Here is a 22112-nt window from a genome sequence, read left to right on the forward strand (position 1 = left end):
GCGCAGCCTCCTGTTCTCACATGGTCAACCAGATACTTCAGTGGGAAGCCTGCAAGCAGGGCCAGAGCACTACAGCAACTCTCCAGTTCTTGTTGTTCTCCACCACCTGGTATTCAGAGGTAGACTGTCCCTGGGCATGGAGGTTCTGCTAGCATGACACTTGTCCACAACCAGGCCAAAGAGGGCCCTTCTAGTCTAGCATCCTGTTCTCGCAGTGGCCAACCAGGTGCCCTCAAAGGGAAGAAGCCAACATGCGAGAACTGAGCGCACCAGCAACTCTCTCTACCTGCGATTCCCAGCAACTGCCATTCAGAGGCATCTGCCGTCTCCAACAGTTGAGACAGAACAGAGCCATACTGGTGTCTGTGCACACCCGCCGCTATTAACCCCACAAAACTGCTCTGGAGGGAATACAACTGCTGGGGTCTGGGGTAGGGTCTCCCATGGCAACATCCCTCACCAGGACTAGCAGAAACAGCAGATTCTGCCAAGCTGCAAAGAGCAGAGACCTCTGCTCCCCCAGGGCTGCACAACTCATAGAATTCTGCTGGAGATTTGGGGCCAGGGTTTTAGTGCCGTCTGGGGCCTCTTCCAAGGAGGTGCTATTTGGGGCCCCTGCCGCCTCGCCAGCTCAGAAGAGGAAACACACAGCTCCCGTATTTGAGCAAAGTGCGCCCACGTTTAACTGCAGGATGGCTAGAAGTGGGGTGGGGGGCAAGTTCCTGATGCGCAGCACTCACGTTTCCAGGGGGAAAGCGCAGGGGCTTCCTCTGGCAGCCCAAGTGCAGAGAAAGCTGCCGGCCTCTGCAGGCTGCTTGGGATCACCTGCAGCCAGAAGGGAGCACCCCTTCACCCCGCAGGAGGCTGAGACTCCATCGCTGGGTGGGAGAGGCCAGGCAGGATTCCCCCAGCCCTGCGCCAGAGGCTGTCTGGAGCCTGACAGCCGTGTGTGAATGTGCAGGAGGGAGACCCAGTTTCCTTGGAGACTCCTTGGTGTGTGGCTGGTGGGGTGGCGAGGGCCCAGGGAGAGGAGCAGCTCTGTCATCAAAGCCTGCAGGGCAAGGGCGGCCGCCGCCGCTCCTGTCCATCAGTCCTTCCTTCCTCACCCGCAAGCCCATCTGCCCTACCAGGAAGACTCTTCTGGCGACATGCCCTGAACCCTCCGCCTCTCCTGGAATCTGCGCCTATTTTAAACGGCGTTCAGAAGCCACCTTCGGCGATGCGAAGCAGCAAAACAGTTCAGTGCCAAAGACGGACATAAAAATACAGTGGGGCCTCGGGTTACAGACGCTTCATGTTACAGATTCCGCTAAGCCAGAAATAGTACCTCGGGTTAAGAACTTTGCTTCAGGATGAGAACAGAAATCGTGCTCTGCACAGCGGCAGCGGAAGGCCCCATTAGCTAAAGTGGTGCTTCAGGTTAATAACGGACCTCCAGAATGAATTAAGTACTTAACCTGAGGTACCACTGTAGTCAAAACTGACAAAAGCCGCTACATCGACCCAATGGCCTGACTCTGTATACGGCAGCTTCCTATGGGAAGTGCCTCTGGGACTTCCTGTGTACACCGCATTGTCTATACCCGACACAGACTCCGGACTACCTGGGGTGTGTGTGTAATTTTAATAGCCCCCCTCCCAGCAGAAAGCCCTGCAGAGCAGACTCATCTCAGTGCAGATTTGCTCTTAAAAGCCCCACCCCAAAGCGCTGATTTGCGGCAGAGTCTCTCTTGGGCCGGCCGCAGGGCCAGTAGCCGAAGGGGGACTCCTCTTCCTCTTCCTCTCCCCCCCCCCCGCTTTCCTTTCTGGGAGAGGAGAAGCTGCAGAGGCACTGGGAAAGGCCCAGCAAGCTGCCTGGGGTTGGCAGCTGCGTCTCCTAGCAGGTTTGGGGGGAGCCCGATTCCGAGCCGGGGGCTTGGGTTTCAACTCTGACCAGCCGCTCCGAGGCTCCTCTCTCTTTCTGGAGCACACGGCCGAATAAAACATTTTTTCATAAATTTAACGCCAGCATGTCTGTGTTTGGAAACTCTTGAAAATCCATGTTGTATGGTTTACTGCGCTGGAAAAGGTGCCAGCAAGAGTTTCAAAGGAAGGGAAGTGTATAACTGTTTCCTTTCAAAATGCTTTTTGTTTTTTTCCAATGGGATCCATTGAGGGAAAAGGGCTGGAACTAACTAAAACATTATTAAAAACTGTTACGAAGAGAGACAGAGAGATGGAAAAAGATAGACCGGGGCGGGGGGAGAGAAAAACCCCCAGTGTGGAATTGAGGAGGACTGCTGGGGGCGGGGGGAGAGCAGCAAAGGAAGGGCAGATGCCACTAGGAGGGAAAAATAAGTAAAAGCCCCCCGGGCAGGGGACATTTCTCTTGGCCCTGGCACCCATGCCACAGGACGCCAGCACAGGGCCAAGCAGAAGGCCCCTCTGGCAGGAACTTCTGACCAAAAGGGTTTTTCTTTTCTGCAGGAGGGGAAGGCTCCCCTACTACCCTAACCCCCACCCAGTGCAGGAGATCCAGCCAGCTTTACTAAGTGGCACCCCCCCCCCAAGCAGCCCCCCCGTTAACTCACAAGCACAATGCCAAGGCTACTCTAGTTCCAACAGAGAACTGCAGAGTTGGCAGGGTCCCCCAAAGGTCATCCAGCCCAGCCCACTGCAATGCAGGGAGCACAGCTCAAGAATCCCCAACAGGTGGCCGTCCGACCTCTGCTTAAAAACTCCCCCCCCCTTTGCTCCAGCTTTGAGACTCCCCCCACTTGGGAGAGCATCAGACTGTAGCCAAGGAAACAGACCGGTCTGGTCTGTGGCAAGAACTTCTTGACGGAGTCAGAATCCTGCGCCGCGAGAGCCGCCTTGCCAGAATGACGGCTCTCTCTTGCACAGCTTTTCAGGGATGGGCTTATTCTAAGCTAGAATTCAGGGCTCCAAAGTCCTTTGGGCGCACACACACACACACACACACACGGATACACACACACAGCTTGCTGCCCACCTGCTTGTGTGGCATTAATGCTGCATACTGATCAAGGTCTTTGATCCACCCGCTTGGGCATTTGGGGTTTCCGCAGAATCACAGACTTGCAGAGTTGGAATTGACCCCAAGGACCATCTAGTCCCGCCTCGCAATCCCAGCTAAAGCATCCCTGACAGACGGCCACCTGGCCTCTGCTTAGAAACCACCAAGGAAGAAGAGCCCACTAACGTCTGCCTTTTGCTAAGCCTTTCTTCCCAGCTTCTGCCCTCATCTTCCCCTGAAGGCAGGGGGGATCCACACCGCAGGACTCAGGAGGACACTTGCCTTCCACAAGCCTGACTGGCGGTTGCTATTCATGCAGCCGGTGCTGCGTTTGGGCTGGGGCACAGAACACTGCGTCCCCGAGCAGAGCAGACTTCAAAGGCCAAGTTCCTAGTCCTCATGGGACGGCACTGCAGCATCCTGCTCAGTCCCCCTGTCCTTCCCTCTGATCACAGAGCTTCCTGTGTTTGTTACTGGGGCTGTGGATGAGTCTCAGCCTCCACCAGCCTGGCATTTGGGGACTGCTCCCTGGGTGACCCCGGGGGCTGATCACTCACTCTCAGCCTCTCCCACCTGACAGGGCTGTTGTGGGGATTAAATGAGGGCCAGAACCATGTACCTTGAGGCCCACTGAGGAAAAGGTGGGATATAAATGCAATGGATTTATATATATTTTTAATCGATTCACGTTGGTGGCTGGGAGTTGTAGTGCAAGCACCCCTGAAGGACACCTGGTTGGCAAAGGCCGGTGCAACAGTCCTGGGCACTTGGGTGAGGGCCAGGCACCTTTCCTGGGTCTGTTACAGCTAACAGTTATTGACAGACCAATTCCCCACCAGTGTGAAAGAAGAGTCCGGCTGCTGGATGAGGCCCAGAGGCTGGGGGGCCAATGGCAGCCTGCACTTGAAAACATCTCCACTTGGCAGAGCCTTGACCCTTCCCAAGATTAAACCTAAGCTGCGCTGGCTTCTACTGCCCCGTCCTCCTCACTTGCAGCCTTGGGAGTCGCTGCCCGGCTGCGGAAAGAGGGGGTCCTGGCACGGCCTCCGCACCACGTTTTCCCAGCCTCCGGGTCTTGGGGGTGCCTCATCCGTGGGCTGCCGAGCACATGTGGAGGGATGAGGGGAAAAATAAACAGGCAGACAAAAGAATGAGGACACCCTGCCAATTCCAATCGAGCGGCGTTGCGTTCAAATGCTTATCAAGCTGAGAAAGAGCAGAGTTCTTGGAAAAATGGGGCTGCCTTTCTTCTGGTGCCAGCGTCAGCCACCTCTCAAGGATGGGTACAGGCCAGGCACAGCGGCCGGTGGGCCCACCCTCCCCAAACAGCCCCTCCAGGGGGGCTGGTAAGCAGGCATTTTTTAAAAAAAGTTACCTAAAGGGGTGGGGGACACACACATTTTTTATTGTTTCGAATCTCGGATCCTGCTGCTGCAGGAGAGCCAAGCAGCCCGCCATCAGTTTGTACAATAAAAAGATTTTCTTCCCCATTTATTATTTTTTTTTGCTAGCCCCCCTAATTAATGGGAGGGATGTCTGCCCTGCACCAGATGTCAGCCCAGGGGGCTTGGGGATGTTTGCCGTGCGCCAGTGGCTGCCTCTTGCCGCTCTAACCCATAGCCCAGTGTATATTGGGGGTGGGGAGAGTTTCCTGTGTGACCCTTCCTGAGCGCCAGTGTTTCTCCACGCCCCCCCCCCCCCGAGCCACACAAGAGACACAGGAAAGCATCCCAGGGGGCCACACGCACATGTAATGGGTTTCAAAAAGAAAAGGGGAAGAAAATGTGCCTTTTCTGGAAAGGAGTTGCATGAGCTCTGAGAAATCTTCCCCCCCAAAGGGGCAAAAGACCTAAAGCTCCATTACTAAGCTGGCAGGGGAATGGACTCCCTTGGCAGCCCTGTATAGGGAAGTTTTCAATGTCTGATGTTTTACTGTGTTTTTAATATTTTGTTGGGAGCAGCTCAGAGTGGTGGGGACAACCCAGTTGGATGGGCGGCGAATACTAATACTAATACAAATATGAATACTAATTCCTTGGAGGCTTTTAAGCAGAGCGAGCGTGGCCATCTCCCAGGGAATATTCAGTTGCGGTTTCTGCATTGCAGGGGGTTGGACTAGATGACCTCTGGGATTCCTTCCAAGGCTACAACTCTATGGCAGCCCCAGATGGCTATCTTGGAAAGGGAAAGAAGGGGGCCAGCCCACGCTCGCTGCCCTCCTTCACCCGCATCCTGAACGCAGGGCCCAGGGCCCCCAAGGCGGCCTTCTTCTTGACCAGGATTACTTCAATTTGCAAGCTAACCGTCTCCAGCTGCGAGAGGGGCAGGAAATTTAACAGTAGTGCAAAGGCAGCCCTCTAAGCGCTGGTGTGAAGGCTGCCGAAGCCACACACAGGCACAGGCACACACACACACACACACACACACACACACACACACACACAAAGGAGGGTGTGCTATAAAAAGAACAGGCACAGCCATTGCAGCCCCTGTGAATTCAAGCCCTGAAGACGCAGGTCTTTGCAGAGCTGTCTCTTTCTTCCCTCAAACCACCCGCCCCAAAATATTCTGGCTTCCCACTTTGGGTGGGTGTCTTTTTTGTGATGGTCAGAGGGAAGAGCAAAAAACAAAACAAAAACAAAGCACGCCCCCCCCCCCAGTTGATAAAAGGAAACGAGGGAGACGCGGACAATTGAAAACTACCTAAAAGCTCGGGGAGAGGTTTATTTTATTAGTTCTTAATAAATATCTTGCAGATTTCCTGCAGGAAACACACCAGATCACATGTAGAATAGTTTGATACTGATGTCAACGGCATCGACATATGAAATCTATTAGGGGCGAAGCCACAGCAGGGCGATCAGCGAGCAGAAAAGCTTCGCGGCACCAAGGCGAAAAGGGAGGGGGGGAGGAGGGACTCTCACGGCCCTTCCAAATTCTTCGAGAGGTAAAAAAGTCAGCCAAGACACAGAGAGAGAGAGAGAAAGAGAGAGAGAGAAAAATCCCACATCCTGCTTTGGGCTGCCAGCAATCTGAAGTGCCCAGAGATTAATTCTATGTCTGGCCTGGAAATGTGACTTTAAAGCATCAGTTGGGGGGTGGGGGGGAAGGTTGGGGGGAGGCCAGGCTAACTGGGGCTGGCATGGTGCCACCGGCTCCCCCCACCCCATTCTGAGCCCCAGCCCCCCCCCAGCCCCAGCCATGTTTCAATGTAGACAGCAGTAAACCCCAACAGACAGCAGATCTGGCTCCCTCCCTCTCTCTTGCGCTGCGCCAGCGACTCGGAGCAACAGCAGCTGCGCTGCGTCTCCCTCGGCAGGCGCAGATGGGCCGGAGTGCAGGGCTTCCGCTCGCTGGCTGCTGCAGGCTTTTAAGAGGCAGGCGGGCAGGCAGGCAGGCTCAGCGGCCTGGGACGCAGCTCCCTCCCCATCCCACGTCCCCACCGGAGAGCTCCCCTCGCGCTGCCCAGAGGATGATGCTCCGCTCAGGCAGGGAAACGGAGAGAGGAAAAGTTCAGGGGAGGCAGGGCAGGTTGGACGCTGCACTAGGAGGGCCTGATCCGGGGGGGGGGGGACTCTTTTCCTACAGAACCTCCAGGCCCAGAGGCAGTCTATCTAGACCCCCAGGTTCTAAGGAGCACTGTGAGGCTAGGGTGCTGGGCCAGATGGGCCCCCTTGGGCCTGACCCAGATGCTGCAGGGCTCTTGGGGGTAGTGGTCCTGAGTTCTAATTCTGGCCCAGTTCTGAAGCTTTCTGAGTGAGGGATCAGGAAATATGACACACACACACACACACACACACACACACACACACACACACACACAGGCAGCATGGGATGGCGGTGAGAGAAACTCCCTCACAACAACCCTATGAGGTAGATCAGACAGAGGGAGAGCAGCCTCCTCCCAGGCCCTCCTCTGACACTCTAACCCAGCAGTTCTGAACCTGTGGCTCCCCAGATGTTGTTGGACTACAACTCCCATCATCCCCGAGCTCTGGCCTTGCTAGTTAGGGGTGATGGGAGTTGTAGTTCAACAACATCTGGGGACCCACAGGTGGAGAAAGGCTGCTCTAACCAGATGGGGCTTGCAAGGCAATCTGCCATGGCTTTTCAAAGGGGCCACCACAGTTCAGACTCTTCTCTGCCTAGCCCAGCATTGCAGGCTCTGACTGGCAGCAGCCCACCAGGGTCCTCAGGCAGAAAAGACCCCTTTCCCTACCACCAGCTGCCGAGTCCCTTTTTGGCTGGAAACGGTAGGAATCCAACTCAGGAGCTTCCACGTGAAAGGAAGCTGCTCTGCCAGCCCCTCATAAGAATGCAGCTGGATCAGGCCAGAGGGGACCCAGCGCCTAGTCCAGCTTCCTGCCCCATGCGGAAGCCCACAAGCAGGAGCGGAGCACCACAGCAGGATTTGCCCCCCACTCTTGCTCTGCTCAGCAAGATGTGAGATGATGGCAAAGGGTGGCCCAGGAGGATTCTGGGAAACAGACCCCGACAGACAAGGCAGGATTTAAGGGAGTCAGCCTGGCTGCTTTGCGGACCCCAAAGGGGCTGCTGCCCACAACCAGCTGGCAAGCGGACTCAGGGGACACCCCCTTCTCACAGTCACACGATGCAGGTTTACTCCTCCCAGACAAATGTAGGAAACGGCCTTCCTACTGAGACAGGCCGCCAGCTCATTTAGCTTGCAAGCATTTGCACTGACTCTCCTGTATTTCTCAGCTCTACCTGGAGAGGCAGAGGACTGAACCACTCCCCCCCCCCTTATCTTTTTAAAGCCATCTAAACTGGTGCCCATCACGAGCTTTCGTGGGAGTCAATTCCATAACCTAACTACCCAAGCGCTGCAACAGGGACGGGTCTTCCAGAGGGGTGGTTGGTCCAGCCCGCCCCAGTCTGAACAGCTGACGGCCTTGTGGGCACAAGCCTCTGTGGGAACAGCGGGTACGAGAGAGGAACCTCCGCAAATAGAGCCTTTCCTTCCATCATGGAAACAAGCAAGGAAACCTTCGTTGATTAGGGTTTTTTGTTTTTAAATGCATCCCACCTTAAAAAAAAACGGTTTCAAGGTATCTCAGACCTTGAAAAATGAAATGCAACCTAGAAAGCAAAAAATAAGTAAAAATGCAGCAGGCTTTGCCACCCTGGTGAGCTGCCCATTCAGATATACTGCTCTGGCCGCCCAGAACTTAACTGATGAATCAGCCTTTGTCAGCCTGGTGCTCTCTGTCTGCCCTGGGCTAAGGCACTGCTGGCCGGGGCTGGTCAGAGGTCATTTGGAGGGCACAAGGACTGAAATTTCTTCAGCACCTACTTCTGCATCTACTTCTACTCCCAGGTTCAGCCACCAGCATCATCAGTTAAAAATGGATCTTGAGCACATAGGAAGCCGCCTGATGCAGAGTCCATCGAGCTCAGGCTGATCTTCACTGACTGGCAGCAATAGCTCTCCAGGGTTTTAGGCAGGAGTCTTTTCTTCAACCCTACGCAGAGATGTTGCCAGGGATGGAACCTGGGACCTTCTGCAAGCCAAGCATGTGCACTACCGCTGAGCTGCGGATGAGCAAGCTTCCAGGAAGTTAGGGAGCTGCCGTATACTGAGATTGTTGGCTCCCTTTAGCTCAGTACTGTCTTCACTGGCTGGCAGCAATGGCTCTCCAAGGTTTTAGGCAGGGGACCATTCCCAGCCCTGCCTGGAGATGCTGATGGGGACTGAACAGGGGACCTTCTGCATGCAAGGCAGATGCTCTGCCACGGAGCTTCCCCGGTGATGGAAGGGTTCTTCCCCTCAGCCTGAGACTCTGGAGACCAGCTGCCAGTTGGAGCAGAGAACAGGGGGCTGGATGGACAAATAGCCCAACCAGGTATAAGGCAGCTGCCTCGTCTGCTGGCTGCAAGCAGGCGGCCCCAATCCCCGGCTACCTGCAAACACGCGGCATCCTCCCTGCTCCCACCCCAGCCCCACTTTGTCACTGCAGCTTTTCTGGTCCCCCCCCCCGGCTCACCTGGGGTGTGGGTGAAGAGGTGCAGCGCGGAGACTGGGGTTTGAGAGCGGGGTTGGGGGCCACTTCCCCATGCGGCTCTTTCTGCTCCCAGGAGCCTGAGGTTACGCTCAAATACTCCGGAGGGGCTAATTTTAAAAGGCCACTAAACCAAGGCTGCAGCAGACGAGCCGGCGTTATTTTTATAGGCGGCTGAGAAAACTGGACTCGGCTTGGGGCTTTCCGGTCCTGGTAGATGCCGCGTGGTTTGCACATCGAGGAGGCACTGGTAAAAAGACGTTGCGGACAGGCCTCGGAGGAACTCTGGGGAACCACAAGGGCCCTTTTGAAAGGGTCTGGGAGTCGGGCCTCGGTTTGGTGGGCAGGCTGTTGATTTGATTTATTTCATAAAATTAATGCGCAGCTTAACTTTTTTAAAAAAAGAAATCTCTCAAAACAATTTGCAAAAAGAAATGTTATCAGTAAAAATAGTTAAAGCCAACTATTTAGTTCCAAACCTAGACAGCACCTTAAAAAGCAGAGACATCACCTTGCCAACAAAGGCCCGTATAGTTAAAGCTCTGGTTTTCCCAGTAGTGATGTATGGAAGTGAGAGCTGGACCATAAAGAAGGCTGATCACCAAAGAATGGATGCTTTTGAATTCTGGTGCTGGAGGAGACTCTTGAGAGTCCCATGGACTGCAAGAAGATCAAACCTCTCCATTCTTAATGAAATCAGCCCTGAGTGCTCACTGGAAGGACAGATCCTGAAGCTGAGGCTCCAAGACTTTGGCCACCTCATGAGAAGAGAAGACTCCCTGGAAAAGACCCTGATGTTGGGAAAGATGGAGGGCCCAAGGAGAAGGGGACGACAGAGGACGAGATGGTGGGACAGTGTTCTTGAAGCGACCAGCATGAGTTTGACCAAACTGCGGGAGGCAGTGGAAGACAGAAGTGCCTGGCGTGCTCTGGTCCAGGGGGTCACGAAGAGTCGGACACGACTAAATAACAACATTTAGTTCCAAGAATAAAACCAGCAATGAACTGAGAAGAGATTAAAATGTAAATCAATGTTTTACATGCCTGATATTACAGGGAGGTGCCCACACGGGGGCAGCTGAACTGTGGAACTCACTGCCACAGGAAACAAGGATGGCCACCAACCAGGATGGCTTTGAAAGACAACTCATGGAGGGCTCCTAGCCATGATGGATGCTCTCTCTACCTCCGCAGTCGGAGGCAGCAACGATCCCAAACGCCAGTTGCTGCAAACCGCAATGGTCCCCTGCCTAAAACCTTGGAGAGCCATTGCTGCCAGCCAGTGAAGACAGTACTGAGCTAAAGGGAGCCAACAGGCTTTCCACAGGGACACCTGGCTGGCCTGTGAGAACAGGTTGCTGGGCTAGACAGACCCACCTTGGCCTGATCCAGCGGCTGCTCTTCAGAGGCTCCTTCTCCACGTAATACAGAGGGAGGGAGGGTCACCTGCTAAGCCACATCGCCAGAAGGCCAGTGCAAGGCCTGTCATTTGTGCAACAGGGCTTCCCAACCCTGACATCAGAGGAGTGTATGGGGGGGGGGGGGTTGTTCTGCCCAACAGGCCAAAAAGCTCGTGATCAGCCAGATGGAGCCACAGCCAGAAGTTGGCTGGGTGGTGGTGGTGGGGGCAACTGTTGCCCTGCTCAGCTGGGAAGGGCACAAAAAGGCCAGAAGACAAACTGCCTGGATATGTGTGTAAGACGTGCCGGGGGCGGGGGGGGGGGTTGCGGCGAAGGGAAGTGATCCCGGCGGTGGCCCTATGAACATCCCTCCAGTGATTTATAGGAAGTATAATCCAATAATATAGTAAAACAGAACAGTGTGTTTGAGATGGGTTTGATTCCAGGAATTATAAAACAAATTATTAAAAGGGGGAAAGAGAGAGAGAGAGAGAAAGGGGGTGGGCTTTGGGGGTGGGAGAAAAGCCCCACCGAGACCAGATTGGAGTAAATTGGGCACAGATGGGTGGGGGAGGGGGGGAGTCCTGCGAGCCGGAGATGCCCTGCCACAAGGCACGGCTTCAATTAGCTCGCTTGCAAACTCCGTTCCAGCCACCCCTCTCTCCCTGTGCCCAAATTACAGATTCCCCCCCCTTAAAAAAACCCCACCAACCACATTCTCCACGCGTCTGCGGTCAGGATAAAGGCACCCGGCACTTCCCTGCCAGGCGGGTGTGCAGCTGGCTCCCAAAGCGCCCAAGGAGGCCACCTGGGGCAAGGTGTTGCGCTGGCCTCCTCCTTGTCCTCCTGGGGGCAAAGGGAGCCCGCCAGCACCTCCTTCTGGAGAGAGACGGCATGCAAGGGACAGAGATCGCAGCTTCTGGGGTGGTGGTGGTGGGGGGGGGTCTGTTCCGGACTGCCAAGGAACTACCAAAAGGGGGCTGGCCAGGCATCACCTTCCCCTACAGCACTTCCGAGGCAGAGTGGGGTGGGGGACAGGATGGGACTGTCAGTCAACAAGATGATAATGAAGGAGCAAGGAAGACCAAGGCTCAAAGGAAAGAGAAAGGTTGTGCAAGCAATGCTTTCTGGGTGCCATAGAGGACGACACAGCAGGAGAGCCACAGATCTGACCTGCTGGCCCCAGGATCTGCTGGCACTGCTCTCCCATGAGGATGACGGCCACAGCCGGAGGGCTACAGGGGGAGAATTTAGGGGAGGCCCAGGCTCGATCACCAGCACTTTCGATGTGTCAGAGACAAACCCTGAAGGGGCAGGGGGAGAAAAGGGGGCCCTTCCTTGGACCAAACCCACTGGCTGCTTCTGCCCACCAGGAAGGACAAAGGCAGCCTGCCTAGAGGTACTAGATTGGGAATGGCAGGTGCGGAGTGCCCTGCTGTAGCCCTCGGGTTCTGCTGCTAGCTTCTTCCCCTAGGGGGCACCTGGTTGGCCACTGAAAGAATAGGATGCTGAAACAAGGTGGGCCCCCTTTGGCGGGGGGGGGGGGAAGCAGGGCCAATTGCGATAGCAGAACCTCCATGCCCAGGGACAGTCTACCTCTGAATACCGGGTGACGGGCAACAACAACTAGAGAGCTGTTGTAGCGACCAGGACCTCCTTGCAGGCTTCTTCCCATTGGCTGGCCATTGCAAAAACAGGCTGATAAACAAGCTGGCCTGATCCAGCTGGCACAGGGCTCTCCTTAGGCTCTTATGAGCAGCGCCTCTCCACACAGGAAGCAAATGGTCCCATGGGAAGCCTGAGCTGGATGCTAACCAGCAAGAGTTGCTCTCAAGATCTCAACTCTGCCCGCTGGGGTTTTGGAATTTAGCAGTTTTCTCAACCCGCGACTTCCAAAGGGCCTCCTGGGCACCAGAGTTGCGTCCTGCTCACAAACCCAGCGCCTGAGGACTGAGGCCTGGGGCTCCTTCCTGACTCCTTCCCCCACCTGTCCCCCTCCAGTACCTTTGGGCTGGGAGTTGTAGACAGCAAACATGTTGATGGCCATGAGTTGCAGCAGACGGGTGCTTCCGATGGGCGAGGGGCTGTGCCCCAGCAGCACCCGGAACTCGCTCAGGACCTCAGCAGCCACGGCAGGGAAGGTCTCCATCCTGAAGAAACCAAGGAAGGAGGGGAGACATTGTTTGCGTTGCTCATTATTTCCACTGCATTATTAACAACGCCATTTGCATTGCACTGTTATTTATATTACAGTCATACCTCATGCTACGTTTGCTTCATGTTACGTTCTTTCAGCTTACATCCCGTGGCAACCTGGAAATACTGGAAAGGGTTACTTCCAGGTTTCGCCACTCGCACATGTGCAGAAGTGCTAAATCGTGCTTCGTGCATAAGCGCCAGATCGCGCTGCGCACCTGCGCAGATACGACACTTCAGGTTGCGCTCTTTTCATGTTGCGAACTGGCCTCCGGAACGGATCCCATTCCAACCAGAAGTACCACTGTAGTATTATTATTATTATTATTATTATTATTATTATTATTATTATTATTATTATTAACTTATCTCCCAGTACAATTGCAAATAGACAGTAATTATCGTAACGACAACCTGAGAGCAGAGGAGCGCAAGCAAGGTGATAAAAAGGGGCAGGGAACCAAGTCATGTGAGGAACATTTTAGGGAGCTGGGGATGTTTAGCCTGGAGAAGAGGAGATTCAGAGGAGAAAGCATAGCCGTCGTCTTCAAACACCTCAAGGGCTGTCACATAGAAGAGGGAACAAACTTGTTTCCTCCTGCTCTGGAGGGTAGGTCTCGAACCCATGGCTTCAAGTTACAAGAAAGGAGATTCTGACTCAACATCAGGAATAACTTTCTGACAGTAAGAGCCGGACGACAGAGGAATGGAGTCCCTCAGATGGTGGTGGCCTTTCCTTCCTTGGAGGTTTTTAAGCAGAGGTGGGGGGGGGCCTGTCAGGGATGTTTTAGCCACGATTTGTGCAATGCAAGGAGCTGGACTAGATGACCCTCAGGAGTCCCTTCCACCTCTACAATTCTATGGGGATGAAAGATAACGGCAGAATCTGCTAGAAAGCCAGCTGTTGTGGAGACGTGGAGAGGTGTCGAATTAAGACTAGAGAGACCAAGGTTCCAGTCCCCCCTCAGCCTTGGGCCAGTCACTGCCTCTCAGCCTAGCTCACCTTGCAGGGCTGTGGATAAAATGGGGAGAAGAACCATGGGCGCCACCTTGAGCTCCTTGGCAGCAGGGTGGAATATAAATGTAATAAATAATAATAATGGGGTGTGGGGCAAGCAGGGGAGGCTGTGTGGGACTGAGAAAAGCCGCTCTTTCTCAGCAACACTGGCCTACTTTATGAGGCTGCCGTCGAGATTTGCCGAGCACAAGGAGACAAAGTACTTTGGTGAAGAGAAATTACCACTTTGACCCTACACGTGGTTACCACTGGAAAGAGTGTGTGTGTGTGTGTCTCAGTGAGTGAAATCGCTTCCGTTGTTTTGTCACAGGAAACATGAGCACCTGCACTCTCATTCACAGCAGAGGGAGCTCTGCAGGTCGCCCAGTTACGAAGCCAACTCAAACTCGGCCCTTGCGGGAGCTGACGTGAACCCGTGGCCCTGTGGCCATTGTTTGGACTCCAATTCCCAGCACACCCAGCAGCCAGCATGGCCAGTGGTCAGGGATGGTGGAAGTCCGAGAGGGCACAGACTGGAGCTGACTTCTTGGGCATCCTTATGGGAGGCGCCTTCTTCCTCGCACCCAGGGAGGCTTCCCAAGAGGGGCAACGCCAACTCCTCTGCCATCACCCAAGAAGCAATGGCCACCTGAGGGAAAACCTGGGAGCCAAATGCTGTCCGGGGACAGCAGAATGAATGCTTGGCATGGGGGAGGTTCAATCCCCAGGCTTGCTACCCAGAATTTGGTAGCAAGTGAAAATGGGGGAGAAAGACGCTTCTCTGCCAGAGATCCTGGGAGGCTCAGCCGGTCAGAGTGGAACATGCTGGGCTAGGTGGACAAGATAAAGCACACAGCAGAAGGGCCTGGTGGATCAGGGCCCTTCTGGTCCAGCGTCCTCTTCTCACAGAGGCCAACTAGGTGTTCCCCTGGGAAACCCGCAAGCAGGATTGAAGCAGAAGGGCAGCAGCCTCCCCTCCTGCGGTTCCCAGCAAGAGAGAGTCAGAAGCATCCCCATCTCCAGCTGTGGAGGCAGAGCAAAGCCCTCGATAGCCTCCTCCTCCTCCTCCATGAATTTGCCGAACCCCTTTAAAAAGCCGCCCAAGCTGTTGGCCATCATGGCCTCATGTGGGAGGGAGTTCCACAGTTTAACTCTGCGCTGCACTAAGAGGGACTTCCTTTCCTCTGCTCGGCATTTCTCTGACAATCTGCCTCAGTTTGTCAAGAGCCAATCCCTGGAGGACACGATTTAGATCGGGGGGCATCAGACCTCAATGCTAAACAGAACCTCCACAGGCAGTGGCAGTCTAGCCCTGAACTCCAGGCGGCAGCGGGAAAATGGCACGAATGGACTTGGCTGGGGACGAATTTGTTCTGATAAAGGAGGGCAGCTGCTGTGCTGGACGAGGAGGGCCAGAGCTGCGTCACTGCTGCGGTGGCGCTCCCAGCCCCAGCCCCGGCCGGAGTGCTGACCCTCTCCCTCGCCCCCACCCGCCCCACCCTCCAGAGCCGGCCTGGGAGGGGGAGGGAGGAGGAGGAGGCGGCTTCACACCCTGTGCCCTCCGCTCCAAACACAAGCCCAGTTGCTAACAATATTGGAATTCCAAAAGGGCTCGTAATGTAGGAAAAATAAAACAAACATCCTGCAGCCTTACCCAATCCTGGTAAACAGCTTCCCATGGGCATGGAGAAAACTCAGGACGAACCTTTTGTTCAGCTGCATGGGAAAGAGGGGGGGAAAGCAGAGAGAGAGAGAGAGAAAAGATGATGTTGAAGAAGATGAGAAAACAATTCGAACGCTCCCTTTTCCTGTGAACGAGCCCAGAGTCCCGGGTGACAGGATAACCTGGCCTGGGATGTGCAGAGGGGGGTGGAGGGGCGGCAGATGGGAACCAAATGTCTGTGCCCCGGCCCTCCAAGCGCGAGGGCAAGTGCCAGACAGCTGCATTTTTTGAGGGGGGAGACGTGCTAGGCCCACGGCACCCTCTGCTGGCGGACAAGGTTCTCTGCAAGCGACAGGAGCATGTGTGCAAGGAATCCCAGGGGTGCCCACCAACCGCCACTTTCCAGAGGGGAATGCGAGGGCAACACGTAAGGACCTAAGAAGAGCCTTGAAGCTGGGTCAGGCCAGGCCAGCAACCTGTCCTCAGTGGCCAAAGCAGGACCTGAGCCCAGCAGCAGCAACTCTCCAGTTGTCCCCATCCTCTGGTTTTCCGAGGCAGACTGTCCCTGGGCATGGATGGAGGTTCTGCTTTCTCAATAGGGCTTCCTAAGAGCCTGGCTGGAGCAGGCCAAAGGGGGCCCATCCAGTCCAGGCTTCTCAGTGGCCTTCTAGATACCCCAAAGGGAAGCCCGAGGGTGGGGCCTGGGCAACGACAACTCTCCCCCTCCTGTGATTCACACCATCCCCGTAAAGCATTCTTAGCCACTTGAACAGTCACGGCTTCCCCCAAAGTATCCTGGGAACTACAGTTTGCTGGAGGGCATCCCACAGGGTTGGCCTGAGGCGAAGGTCATTCTTAGGCTGAATGGGAGGGGCAATCACTGTAGAGTTGGAAGGGACCCGAGGCACATCTAGCCCAGCCCCTGGCAATGCAGGAATCTTTTGCCCAACGTGGGGCTCAAACCCACAACCCTGAGATTTAAGAGTCTCACGCTCTACCACTGAACTAAACAGAGCAATGTATTAAAACCAATACATTCACTGGAACGACAACAAACTGCACATGGAGGAAAGGCTGCCAGACAGAGAGAATCAAGGTGGGTTTTCCTCTGTTTTTGACATATTCTACCACCACCAACCCCCCTTTGCTTTGCCAACTCTTCTGCACTGACCCAACTGTGGCACAAATCCATTTCCAAGACAGTAACTGGCCCAGGAATCCCATATCCTGCCCCTCCTCGATTTTGCAAACAGGCTGCCATGCAATGCCTGAAGCATGGTGGCAGGGGGTCGGACCCAACCAATTCCTCCAGTAGGGAGGGACACACACAGAGCATGCAAGTCCTGTCAATGCGGCTCCTTGCGGGGAAGACCCGAGTTCAAATCCCTCATCTGGCCACAAAACTCCTTGAGTGACCTCAAGCCACCCACCAGCTTTCTCCTTTGGCCAGGCCTACCTTGCAGGGGTGGGTGCAAGGAGAAACGTGGGGGACAGGTGTCCATTGCCCCAAGTGCTTTGGGGAAAGGAAGGGGATGTAAATTAAATATAGGTGAAGCCTCAGATAGTTGGGGTGCAACCTGGGAAGAATGGAAGAGAAGCAGTGCAGAGCAGTGGTCAGAGCAGGGGGTTCAGGACTTCTGCATTGGTAAGCTTTTAATGTTTGATGCTTTATTATGTTTTTTATGTGCTGGAAGCTTCCCAGAGTGGCTGGGGTAATCCAGCCAGATGGGTGAGGTGGTATTATTATTATTATTATTATTATTATTATTATTATTATTAACTCCTCATCACTCCTGGATGCTGGCTATTCCGGCTGAGTTGCAGTCCTAAACACCTGGAGGGCACCAGGTTGGCTACCCCGGGGCTTAGAGCGCTGGGCTAGGACCTGGGAGGGGCCAGGGTCCAAAATCCCCTGACACTCAGCCTCCTGAAGTTCCCTGGGTGAGTCCCTGCCTCACAGGGTTGTTGGGAGGATAACATGAGAACTTGTGGACATCCAACAAAGCGGAATGTTGGAAGATTCAGGACAGAGAGAAGGAAGTCCTCTCTGCCGCAGGACGCAGCGGCGATGGCCACCGACTTGGATGCTTTTAAGAGAGGGTTGGACAGATTCACGCAAGAGGAGAGGGCTATCAATGGCAACCAGCCATGAGGCTTCCGGACAGCAGTTGCTGAACAGTGCAGGAGGGGAGAGGGCTCCTGGGGTGGGGTCGTGCTTGGGGGCTCCCCCTGTGAGAAGAGGAGGCCGGGCTCGGTGGGCCACTGACCTGATCCCGCCGCCAGGCTCTTCTTATATTCCTATGCTAGTGGGGGAGAATCGCACACGCCACCTTGAGCTGCTTGGAGGAAAAGCAGAATATAAATGTTGCGATGATGATGGTGGTGGTGCTCTGGGGTGGGAACAGAAGGGCAAGGAAAGCCCCTTCCCGGCTCCCTCCGAGCGTGCGTGCGTGCCTGCCTCCTGCCTCCCGCGTGACCCCGATGAGCTCAGCCCTGGGAAGAGGCCGGTGGGAAGGTTCAAGGGCAGGCCAGCGGCTGCTCTCCAAATGACTCTCTGCGTGGTTGTGCTCTTGGCGTGACTCACCTGCCGGCAGGGCCCCCCCTGGGAACCTCCTGCTTCTCACAGCCAGAGGGAAACGGAGCCCCCGGGAGAGGAAGTGGCACCACCTGCTGGTTGCGGCGGCTGCGTGAGGCGAGGGGGAGGAGGGGGGGGACACATGCACTTCCCCAAAGCGGCGGAGGGATGAGAAATGCGCCCCCTGTGCCCCCCTCCGCAAAACACGAAGAGCAAAGAAGACAGCCCAGTGGCTGCTCTTTCTCATTGCCTCAACAACCCATTTATGCAGAGGGGGTTCCCCCATCTCCTGCTACCCCATACAGAACACACCAAAGCAGACTAGTCCTCAGTGAGGAAGAGGTCACGGGCGGCACTTGTTGTTTGGGCGGGGGGGGGGGGGTACGGAGGGGCAGCTCGGCTGAGCCCAGGCCTGGACATTTGTGTGGCTTTTCGTTTACATTGCGCTTCGCTTTGCAACTGTTAATGCATTGTCTTGGAATGTTGTTTTATTTCAAATCTGTGCGTTCTCATGAGCTGCTTGCGCGTGGCTCCGTCAGGGGAAAGCAGCATACAAAGAAAGACACAGCGATAAGGCTGAAGATCGTTCACCCGCTCACACGTTTCGATCTGAAACACTTGGGTGCCGCCCTGCAGCAAAACTTCCCAGGGAAAGCTGATTAGGGGAGGTTTGTACAATCTTGAGTGTGACTGATGGTGACAAGAGCGCCACGAGCTCCTTTTCTAAGTAACTCTGATTCTGGGGGTGGGGAAGCGCCCAAAGCAGGCAATATGAATAAAAGCAATGCCATATCTATAGGAAGGACATAAGGGCACAAGGTCAGCCATCACATTACGAATTTACCAAATGGTGAAGTCGCTCCTGAATGTGGTATCTAAAACTCTTGCTAACAATAAGAATAATTTTATTAACTATATAGCCTGTCCATCTGACTGGGTTGCCCCAGCCATTCTGGGTGGCTTCCAACAAAATACAAAAACACAGTAAAACTTCAAACATTAAAAACTCCCAATAGCTAAATGGTTATCAGACTTCGAAAGGCTGCTTTCAGAAGATTAGGTTCATCAGTTTTGTTGAAATAATAATTAAACTAGCTAGCTGTAATTGGATTTCAAAAAAATGCGCAAGCAATTGTTACTGCTTTGAATTTTATTGTGTAATTATATTCCAGAGTGTGTTGCGCATGTCACTATTCTGAATAATGCTTCTTATGGGGTAGGGTAGGGGGCCTTGAGCTTATGGAACCAAGGGGGCAGAAGCCCCCCCCCCCCAATCGGGAACCACCAGCCTAATCCTTTACAGGAACCTAGGAAGAGTCCTGCAGGAGGTCCCCCCAAAGGGGACCATCGAACACAACATCCTCTGATTAGCAAGTAGGACCCAAGTGAATCAGCAACACTCTCCTCGCCTGCGACTCCCAGGAAGAGGAATATGGAGGCGTCTGTGTCTCCCACAGGGGAGGCAGAGCGCAGCTATTGTGCCGAGGAGCCACCAGCAGCAACAGCCCCGGCTCTGAGCACCGATCCATCTGGCCCCGATCCGGGGGGCTGGGGCTCTGCGCTCGGCACCTGAGCCCCAGGATCCCTGGTGGGAAGGAGGGCAGGCACCAAATAAGGGCAGGATTCCAGCACAGCTGCTCCGGTAGGGCTGGGATTAGGAGGAGGAGGAGGAGGAGGAGAGGCTGCTTCCAGTTAAAAATGGTTACTTCAGGTTTGGAAGCAGCACTCTGGTATCTGTTCTTTATCAAGCGAGGAGGCAAACTTTCCCCTCGGCAGCCGCGACGCATCTGCGGAGCAGAGAAGGGTCGGCGGAACCAGCGCGGGGCAGCGGAAGGACAAGGCTTGTTTCTTTGCCAGGGGACCGGATGCGGGAGGGGAGGGAGCAGCGCCACGGATGTCACGGTGGGGGGGCAGTTTGGGTGGCTGCTAAAAAAAAAAAGTAACAAGGAGGAGCGAAGGGAGCAGATGCACCCAGGGACAAACCCAGCCGGGCTCAGCGGAGAGACGTGTTTGTCTGACCGGTTGGCACAAGAGCCCCTCCAGACACCCTTTCCCAGAGCAGGCATCAGGCCTCCCTTGGGAAATGGGTGGGCCAGGAGAGCAGCGCTTCCTCCAACCTCCTGAATGCTCACAAACATCAGGAGAGGCCTGGAGCAGCAGCTGGATCAGGCCCCCTTACCCAGCATCCTGCTCTCACAGTGGCCACGCAGATGTCCCCAGGGGGCATGGGGAACCGGAGGCAACAGCCGCCGTGTTCTTCCCACTTGGAATTCCAAGCCCATTTTCACAAATGATGTTTTGGGGGGAAATCAGAATATGGTGCACTTATTGTCACCCATCCTGATTATCCTGTGATGAAGGGCGGGGTGCATATCTTTTAATACATAAATTAATAAAACCAATGTATCGTGATTTAGTTATTCACTTTAAAAAAAATCAAACTGTAGCACTTCCACATTAAGCAGAACAACCTGCTACTGGCCCTAGAATGCAACATCCTAAACCTCTTGGTTCCTTCTTTCAAAGAAAAAATAGGCTCCTAGTCCTGATGATTATTGATAAACTGGGGTGCATGTGGGGAACATTGAGGGAGGGCATGGAATCAGAATCCAGAGAGGGAAGGGGGAGGACCCTGAGTGGCTGTGGCTCCAGAAGGGAGGGATTCTGTGATCTACAGAGTACTCCCCACAAGTTGATGCAGAGAAGAAACGAGCAAATATAAGCCAACAACCAGGGCACAAAAATGGGACAGTTTCTCAGTTTACACACATACACACAACCACAACACAACCACAATGCAAGTGGCTGCAAATGCCTGCACAGCCCTTGGAGCTGAGGGCCTCTGCAGAATGGGATCCTGCCTGGTCCTCTCCTGGGTCAAGGGAGCCTGGCACCCTCCTGCCATGCCCAGCGGCCCACCTCTCCAGCCAACCAGCTCCCCAGTAGTCACAGCAACCTGCCTTCTCTCCTCACTTTTAAAATTAAGACGCTGAGCCTCTTTTCTCTTTTTTTGGCCTTTGCGTGCCTGGAAACTCTCGCTTCACCTCACCCCGGCCTCCTTGTGGGTGGCAGCGAAAGGTCAAGTGGGGCCGGAAGGAAGGGGAAGGGGGGCAGGCTCCACGCAAGGCTGCCCTGAAGAGGGCTGCAGGCAGCAAGGAGCTCAGCCCCAGCAGGGAGCAGGAGCGGCGCTCGGTGGGACAGTTTCCCCAAAAGCCTGTTTCGCTCCCGAGACGCAGAGCACCAGGGAGGAGGGGTGGGTGCAGCTGGTGGCTGGGAGGCGGAAGGGGACGGGGGTGAGCCAGGCGCTGCCTCCAGCGCAAGGCGCTGCGTGCCGAGAGTCACGTCCCCAAGCCCGCGGGGGCCGGGCATGTGGTTTCCGCGTCTAACCAGCCCAACTGCAGCCTGGCACCCGCGGCTTCCTCCTCGGAGAACTTCTCTCTCCGTTAGAGGAAAGAGACCAAACCTCAGGGCTCGAAACAAAAACGGGCCGGGTGTAAAAATAAAAGCTGAGGGGTGGTTTTGGTGACCGGGTCAAAGGAGCTCGAGGAGGAAGAGGGGGAGAGAGAGAGAGATGAAGCACACCCAGCAGCATTCTGGGTTGCCCGTCCCGGCACCAGCGAAGGAGGCTGGGGGGAGCAGAGTCTTTCTCTCTGCCCCTCTCTCTCGCCTGGGAACCTGCTTCGCAAACAGAAAGGAGGGGGGATCCCCCCAGCGCTCGCTGAGTCAACCTCCAGGGCTTTCGGCAACTGCTCTCTGCAGGCCTGGCACAGCAGGCCAAAAGCACAGCGCTGTCCCTGCCGGCAGGGCGCCCACAGGGTGACCCCGAGTCAGTGGGATCCCAGGAACGCGCAAGTCTAGGCAGGTGGGGGAGTGAGGGGGAGTCCCCCCCCCGAGGTCGGGCTCCAGTGCTATGAAGAAAGAGCTGTTTGAGTGTGGAAGGGACTCCCCTTGGGAGGTGTTTGACTCTCCTTGCTTGGTGGTTTTTAAGCAGAGCTTTGCTGGCCATCTGTCAGGGATTTTTTAGTTGAGATTCCTGCATTGCAGGGGGCTGGACTAGATGGCCCCAAACGGTACCTTCCTACACTACAATTCTGTTGTTCTATGAAAGCCAGGCACCCCAGGGAACCTCCATGAGCCCAACGGGCGAAAGGCTTAAAGTGACAGTTGAGCACCGACTCCTGTGTGACACTGATGGCCCCGGCAGGAGGCAGAAGAAGGGCTAGAGGTCAGGGGCAGAGAGCCCCT

At 55.0% G+C, this 22112-nt stretch overlaps 1 protein-coding gene across 5 annotated transcripts in view; it reads right to left on the minus strand.

The window, feature by feature from the left end:
* Positions 1–22112, minus strand: part of SMG6 (SMG6 nonsense mediated mRNA decay factor) — an 86675-nt gene that overhangs the window by 50501 nt on the left and 14062 nt on the right. For all 5 annotated transcript variants that reach the window (XM_083480214.1, XM_083480213.1, XM_083480215.1 and 2 more), the window contains 2 exons: positions 15284–15345; positions 12441–12586 (listed from right to left, as the gene is read on the minus strand). In XM_083480214.1, the coding sequence (XP_083336340.1) occupies positions 12441–12586; positions 15284–15345 (208 nt within the window). The remainder of the gene's footprint in view (positions 1–12440; positions 12587–15283; positions 15346–22112) is intronic.

Source organism: Podarcis liolepis (assembly GCF_965112155.1).
Source record: "Podarcis liolepis genome assembly, chromosome: 16".
Taxonomy (NCBI): domain Eukaryota; kingdom Metazoa; phylum Chordata; class Lepidosauria; order Squamata; family Lacertidae; genus Podarcis; species Podarcis liolepis.